Genomic DNA, 8,753 nt, shown 5'->3' with positions numbered 1-8,753 from the left:
TTTGGGAAATACTCAAACACATCAGATATAAAAAAAATACGATAATGTTGGGTGTTTTAACAAATATGTTTTTTTTTCGCGATACGATCGTGAACAATATTTATACATACATATTATTATTACATAGAGCTATTACGCTCAGGTATATATTTTACAATTGTATAAAACATCATTCATCTCCCAAGATATTATGAACATGCTATATGTAAATTACATAGCTATGCTCACCAATTACCAATTTAGTAATTGGCATAGAAATACGCATTGAAGAAAATAATAACATTTGCAGAGTGTCAAATTCTTGCTAAAACATCGTTTTAATTATATAGTAGTAAAATATGATTATCTAATTTTACAGAAACATATATATGTAGTTTGTTTACTAATAGCTTAACCAATAGGGTTATCTACGCTTTAGCGTAGCTAGTCCATTTCCATTCCCTTGTTCCCTAGTTCCCCGCGTTAGTGGCGCATTGATTGTTGTCGAAATACGAATGGTTAATATTTCTTGTGACGTCAATATCTATGGGTGATGGTGATGACTTACTTTTAAGTGATCCATCTAAAGAAGGTTTCTAATGGATCGCCGATTCACCATTACTTCAAAGTCCAAATGTTTCTATTACAAACGGCAGTAAAATACATTTGAATCAGAGACGATTATGGAATATTAGTGCCATTTTATCGTGTCGGTATTCACTGCGGCTTTGGTGTTTTACATTGTTTCCCTACAAGAAACGAGATCAAGTCTGACGAGAGACGAGAGTCAACGCAAGTCCACCAAGTCTTTTCAAGATTAATTCCAGAAGGATCAATAAAAGCAGGAACGTTTATGGCGGCAAAGGCCCTTTTAATTACTATTAAAGAATCGTGTTTTTGTGTACATATTTTTAACTTACAGAAATGTATTTTACACGTTTCTCAAATTAAGGAACCATAATTCTTCAATGGATAAGTCTGACTAATATTTCTCATTTTTATCCATAACAATGATTGTATATTGTATGCCACTCTTTTTTATCAATTTTCTTCTTCTAACATAATTTAGTTTTTGTCGTGCATAAAAATGTATTTTGTAATTATTTGAATCATAAAAAAATAATATTTATTTTGAGCAGCTACTTAATAAGACTATGCTGTTTCAATCATGAAAATCTAAAACCCGACGTACAGTTTACGCTATTTATATGTGACTATCATCGTTTTTAAAGATATATTATAAAAAATTCCATACTAAGGGCTTCTACTAAGAACCCTATATCTTACGTTGGGTTAGGAAGATACATATATACATACACAATACGAAAATCAATTGTAACGATTGTAAGTGGTACATAGCAAAACTTAGCATAGTCGTCCGGTTTCAAGGGTGAGTGAGCCATTTTAATAACCAGCTCAAGGGATATAACTTCTTAATTTCCACACTCAGATAAGATTCTTAGCTCCAATATTTCTTACAGTGTCAATTTATGGGTGCTGGTGACATAGCATTTTGCACCCGCCTTCCTTTTATCATTACAAAGTCGCCTATCGCTATCTGCCCCTATATATGCTTAGATCTTTAAAATTACACAACGGATTTAGAAGCGGTTTTTTTTTAATAGATAGAATGAATAATATGGTATAGAATGACTGAATATAGTAGAGAATGACCTAAATGGATGAATAGACCTGGATGTTGTAAGACATTCTACAGTATATTTAGTACCTAATATACATTGCAATCGTAGAAAGCCAGGCAAAGCGAACCGAATTTTGCACCGAATATTATGGTAAAAATGAGAAGGTACAGAATTAATAGCTAAAGATTTTAATAAAAATTTTAAATAATAATTTAATCTATTAGTTTTAATTTTTCTTTCATTATCAGGACTTAAAATGTAAAATCCCGCTATAGCTGATAAACTGCATGTAAGTATATCGGTACAGACATAACGCTGGGGGTCAACCCGCTCTACAATACAGTCGTTAATTCGCCATTTGCTGGTCTCTATTCTGTAACCCGAAAGTGTGTTCGATAAAAATAAAATAAAGGTTGGCTTATCTAACGACTTAATAACAGAAAAGATTCATTAATAAACGTTCTAGCTAGAATAATAATAAAATCATGACTTTCAATATGTTTAGTCTCATTTTTTTGACCTAATTTGTCGTTACAATCATGGATTTTTCATAGAAATCTGTAGTTGTACTTTATATAATTGTCGAGCTTTACAGAGTGAAGTTTTATAGTAACCAAAATGCCTAAATTTGCGACTAGAAACATTAGACTTGAATGGGCTCAATAACAAAACCTTTTAATAGATTTTTTTTTAATATTTTTAATAAAAAGATATTTTAATAACAGTAAAATATCAAATTTCTTAATTATAACTAATTGTTAAAACGTACTACTTTAGAGAAGTTAAAATTTATAGAAAAAGAGTTGTTACAATGTTATCTTTGTTTAAAATTGCATGAGTGAGAAAAACAAAGAACTAAAATTCAGTTTTCAATCGTGTCAAACTGAGGATCACTCGATATATTATCGTCTACGATGAGAATAGTGGTACTATATGAGTCAACTACTTGTTATTATTATATATAACGACTTAGGACACATAGAGCTTCAGTTGACGTACGACTTCAGGGGAGTTTGGACTTATAGATTTAAAAAAATATTATTTAAAAATGATTTGGAAAACAGTTTTACTCGCCCTTTTCGCCGTCGGTAAGTTTCTTAGTACAAAAAGTTATTTTAATAGTATTATATTATAGTTTGTAATATATAAGAATATACAATTATTTTAGTTACTTTTTATGATTTTCATATAATAATAACGACATATTATTATTTTGATATTATTAACATTACTAATCATACTTTTAAGTGACGGATTTATTTACAAAACTATATTTAATTGAAAAAAAGAATAATATGTGCATTTTAACACATATTGACACTTTGATTGACGTGTATGGTCACAGCTCCGTAGAGTCGTAGCGAGAAGTTATAACGAAAAAAAGAACCTAATTAATTCGAACTTCTTCGAAAGCAAAATTAAAACTATTCAAACTACTTCATCATTAGTATACCCTCGTTTTTAAATCTCATCGTATAATATAAAAGTCGCTATCGTTTCCTATTTTGTATTACAAAATCAAACCAATTATAAAATAATGAAGATATTAGATATATATATTTCATTATATAATTTTAGTTTTAAAATCATTTATCTTAAGAATAAATGTAAATTTTAATGGTTTTAAAAGTCAGTAAATATTTAGTAGTTTAAAGTTAACTTTTACAATGACGATAATGAAGCTGTGGATCCCGTATCAGATAAGCTGTATTTCAGGAGCCGGGCGAGGCGAATAGGCCATGATATTCACTTGTTTCATCTAAACGACACAATGATTCACGCGTTGCATGTGGCCCGCGTCCCCTCTTCCTGTGCAACACATCACGCTATTTACCAATTCATCTCGTCAAAAGGACCGCTAATATACTTCGAATGGGTTAAACTGTCTCTTTTACGACCATTTCCTCGATCCTTTGACCATTAACCTTTTTATTTAATTAACTGTAAAGCTATTCCTTGACAAAATTGAGCATTCAACTTTCGATCCTATTTTTAAATATACTTATGTATAAAATGATTCGCTATTTTCATGTATCCGTTGAATATAATAAATACTGCAGTGAATATCACTATCTATATCTATAATCCTGTTCTACGTAGAAATTCGAATTTTCTTTCAGAATAGATCCAAAGTCATATTCTTGTTGTCCCTTAAAAAGTTGTATACTAGTTGTCGGCCGCGCCTTCGCTAGCGTTTCAGGGGATGGTTGTCATGTGTTAGGCAAAAAAGTGGCCTATATCCTACCTTGGTGTTCAAGATTGCTTCATACCAAATTTCATCAAATTCGGTTCAGCGGTTTGGAAGTAAAAGAGCGACAGATTGAAATAGTTATTTTCACATTTATAGTATTAGTGTTAAATTTACTGACCATAGAGTATACAATATAACATTAAATCATTTAAAAAAATATTTTCCGTAGCATAATCATGCAATATATAAGTTTATATTAGATGTTATATAATAATTACATCTTAAAAGTGTTCCTAAAATAATCATGTCGATTTCCCGATAGAATGCCGGTAATCTTAAACAGAATAATTAACGTTTAGATAAAATTATTATAAATAAGTCAAGATTTATTTAATGAATTGTACATCGCGAACAAAATAAAGTAATACGTTAAATAAACCAACAATACAAAGCTTTATAATTTGAACAAAATTATAATATTAGTATATAAAATGTCGTACAATCAGCGAGATTTAAACAAGTATTATTTTGCCAGAAGAGTAGAAGCACGATTCAACAACTGTTAAAAGTTGCAACTCTGAATACTGAATCTGAATTTTTTTTTGTAATATGAATTATATTATTTGAACGCGTATACAAATTTTATATGCGTTCTATTGACACTTGAGGAGATCGCTCATCTCAAGTCAATATAGGTGTCCACCTATAAATACATATATTGGTTTAAATAGATTTCATTGATCTTGTAGGACTTTCCTTAAGCAACATTGCCAGTGAAATAAAAATATTTAAATAAAAGCTCATTTTCGTTCCAAATTATAAAAGAGAATTAGAATAACAATAATTAATATTATTAATATTACCTTTTAAAAAATTTAAATCGACTCAAAGTGAAATTAAGATATATATACTTCATTGGAGGAGGCGAGAGCGTTGTTTGTAATAGATAGTAATAATTAAGGTTATAAGGTTGTTCATATCGAATGCTAATAAAGATAAACTATTGTTGCTACAAAAATTACTGATAGGTAAATGACGCCACGGAAATTTATTGTAAACATATTAATTTCATTATTATATACATTGCTTACTTATAATTTACTTTGCAATGCCTTGTTTTTTTTAAGTAGTAGTTAATAATTAAAACATCGATTAAACTTTCTATATCGTCCAAAAATGTAACGAGTTGGTTTTAGACCAACTATGTTGGTTTATCCGGGCGACATATTCAAGAAGTATAAACACATACATGTTTTATTTTTTCTTAGAGTAATCTCATCCGATTGTTTTTTTTTGAGCTGAGATGGCCCAGTGGTTAGAACGCGTGCATCTTAACCGATCATAGCGGGTTAAAACCCAAGCAAGCACCACTATATATATGTGCTTAATTTTGTTTATAATTCATCTCAAGCTCGACGGTGAAGGAAAACATCGTGAGGAAACCTGCATGTGTCTAATTTCTGCCCTCTCCTTAATGAAAGAGGAGGCCTTATCCCAGAAGTGGGAAATTTACAGGCTGTTACTTTACTTTTTTATTTTTTAGGTGTTCTGGCTGAATACAAAGTCACCGAAGAACATCGTCAGCAGATGAAAGCAGGTCTTACCGCATTCTGCAGGGGAAACGGTGCAGAGGACAAAGTAGATGAAGTTGAGGTACGACATATCACAAGTTCCTTCATTATTTCTTCGTTAATTTTTTTTCTAATACGTAATATTTGTTATTTAGAATCTTCATTATTTTACTAAAATATATAAGATCTTTATATGGACTGTTATAAAACTAACATAAAAATGATGGTCACTGTTGAAGGTTGATGCTGGCTATAGTTAGGTCTTTGCCTAAATATTATAGGCAAAGATTTAAGGCTACTCAGAACACAAGAATTGTTCAATTATAAACATCATTCAGAACATTTAATATAGAGCTGTATAAGATTACGCATTTAGAATACAAAAATGAGAATTGATGTGTACCCATTTTCTCACAAACAAGGTTGTTTCAATAAATAAAAAACGAATCCATTCCGATAGATTTAATTCAGGTCTTGGTCTTAACCCTAAAAAATCTTGAAGAATTTTTATGGTGAATAAAATACTAAATTTATTTCAGGCAAAAGTAACGAGCTTTGTCGAGTGTGTTAAAGCTTTAATCGACGTCGAAACTATTAAAAAAGAGGTCGAAGAAGCCAAACCGAACGGTGCTTTAGACGAAGTATTCAAAAAGTAAGTTAAATAATATATCTTGTAATATATAAAAACACTTGGTGGTAGGGCTTAGTGCGAGCCCGTCTGGGTAGGTACCACCCACTCATCAGTTATTCTGCCGCCAAATAACAGTACTCAGTATAGTTGTGTTCCGGTTTGAAGGGTGAGTGAGCCAGTGTAACTACAGGCACAAGAGACATGACATCTTAGTTCCCAAGGTTGGTGGCACATTGATGATGTAAGGAATTTTAACATTTCTTACAGCGTCATTGTCTATAGGTGATGGCGACCACTTACCATTGGGTGGCCCATATGCTCGTCCGCCAAACTATATCATAAAAAAAAACTATTGATATCCGTTGCTTTATATTATAAGCTACTAAGGTAGAAAGAATATTTGTCACAATTATTTTGTTGTGAAGGATACGATAGATTATGATAATGAAAATTTATTCTTATTATTCAGGTATTGCGAGAAGTCCCCGCAGTTGAAGACTTGCATTCACACTTTGACTAATGGCTTGTCACCTTGCATGGGCGCAGCACTTCGCGACCATATCGGCATGGCTAACAACGGATCCGACCAACTGATCGACTTCGTATGTCACAAGGACGGTGACAGGATAGCCTGTGAGTATAAAGTTAGCATACCGCCCAAAGGCATGATAATGCTAGTGATATCTATTTTCCTAGCTTATACTGAATAAAGACTTATCAATATTACTGTGGGGACATCCATAATAATAAAGTGTCATAATTACACTGGCAAACCCTCTGTTCAAATATAGCATAGCAATACAAAATATTGCTGATGTATGTTTGGCAAAATTTTTCACCTACCTAGTGGAGTACGCATACTTTCACGAACGCAACCGAGTTGCGTCGATATATTATGTAGCTTTTACAACAACATCCCAGAAAGCGTTTAGTAACGTCTTAATTTGTCTTAAATTTTCGCGATTATTACACATTTAAATAAACGGGTAGACTACCCGTGACCACGAACGCTGTAAAGTGCTCGAAACGTCGGGATGTTAAAAATAATTAATATACGCGATTTAAATCCGTTATAACTAGTTTTATTTATGCGTTTTAATTGTTGTGTTTGCAACTAATATTAAAAAATACCATTTAATTATAGTTCAAAGACATTTATCTCTACGATAAAGCTATTCTGTAAGAATTCACTTCGTATCTTACTAGTAAAATAAGTACAGAGCTATACTCTATAAATTTTATATAAAAGAAACATACACTAATATTATAGCGAATGTTTCATTCTAACATATCAAATTCGTGTAATACTTTTTCTTCCCTCTAGGCAATGTATTAATTTTTTAATACAATTTCATAACAAAATTCATTGTTTGATGTTTAGTGTTCATCGCTGAAGGAGGTCCTGAGTGTATCCAAGAGAAGGTCAACGAAGTACGCGAGTGTTTTATGAAAGTTAAGGAAAACATACAAAACGTCGAAGAATTCAAGAAGATGACCTTAGTGGTACATAATTTACTATTTTACACTTTCAAAAAAGCAAATATATTTGAAATAGCTTCATCTCAGATCTGCTGAAATATATGATGGTTTAAATGTTAAGAAAAAATAACGCCAAATTTCAAATAGTTATAATGGTTTAGTAGATTTAATAGTAACAAATAATATTTAGTTATGAAAGCGTTTAAAGTTACGTACATTCTATGCAAATGCAATTTTACACTTACATTTTTCAAATTTAGCGTTTTCTCGTCCATATATTGGGCTTATTATTATAGATAATAAAAAAAAATTGGTTTTGTCAAATTTTTTGACATGTCGACAAACCGAGTAATCCCACTTGCTAGGCAGTGGTTGTTTTAAAGTACAGCAAAAACACTAAAAATATTTTGATTCATTAATATGTTTTTATTATATGTAGATTCTTGATGTAGTCTTAATAAAATGTCATGTTTCAGGAAAAATGCACCAAGTATGACGAGTTCTCTGCCTGTGCCGTCAAAGCTTTGGAAGGTTGCAGTACGCCTACTCCTGGAAACATGGCCGAATCGCTGTTCCGATTCGTCCGTAAAGGAACACCTTGCGCAAAGAAAGATGCATAAAGATGGTAAATATAACTAACAATATAATTCCACTAATTAACTATAATTATCATAGTATAAATAAGGTCTACGTTAAATAAAATAACAAATAATAGATACAAACTTCGGTTTCTGAACTATATCTTCAGAAGTTAATGCTGCTTGTTGTTTTAACTCCTGTGTCCATTGGCTGTGAGTTATAAGCTAAACTTTTATAAGTTAAATTATTTTTCGGTCTTCATATTATAAAATGAGACTAAATATATTATAATATGAGTGTCATCACCACATGTCGAAGTGTGAACACTATAAGTCGAAGTCTAAGACAAAAATATTCATAAATAATAAAAATCGATGTTTTATTCTGTCAATTACAGCTGAAACTTTATTAAGGCTCATTTAGTTCGATGAGTCAAACTCGTCTGTTCCTTTAATATTATAAATAAATAATATCAATTTCCTTTGCAGAACTGATTCGTGCCACTCATCTTTAGCTGAAAACTGTCAAGAACTGTCATTTATTAAGTGCCATTTAGAGATCATGTAACAATAAAAAATTGAAGTTTTCAAGCGTTTATTTTACTTTTAAATGTCATTATTTGATCTGGCCACACTATCACCTTCAATTTCTAACGACACAATACTTTGGATATAATTGAA

General features: G+C 31.2%; 1 protein-coding gene across 1 annotated transcript; it reads left to right on the top strand.

Annotated features, from left to right (window-relative positions):
- The first annotated feature begins 2,571 nt into the window (after window positions 1-2,571).
- LOC124530193 (27 kDa hemolymph protein-like) lies at window positions 2,572-8,663 on the top strand. Its single transcript, XM_047104202.1, has 7 exons — window positions 2,572-2,710; window positions 5,357-5,466; window positions 5,924-6,036; window positions 6,485-6,648; window positions 7,397-7,518; window positions 7,971-8,119; window positions 8,562-8,663. Exons 1-6 carry the CDS (start codon window positions 2,671-2,673, stop codon window positions 8,112-8,114), a joined length of 693 nt encoding a protein of 230 aa, XP_046960158.1. The 5' UTR covers window positions 2,572-2,670; the 3' UTR covers window positions 8,115-8,119; window positions 8,562-8,663.
- The last annotated feature ends 90 nt before the right edge of the window (window positions 8,664-8,753 follow it).

Source organism: Vanessa cardui, chromosome 6, assembly GCF_905220365.1.
Source record: "Vanessa cardui chromosome 6, ilVanCard2.1, whole genome shotgun sequence".
Taxonomy (NCBI): domain Eukaryota; kingdom Metazoa; phylum Arthropoda; class Insecta; order Lepidoptera; family Nymphalidae; genus Vanessa; species Vanessa cardui.
The sequence above is the reverse complement of the archived record's forward strand: the minus strand, read 5'-3'. Positions and strand labels throughout refer to the sequence as shown.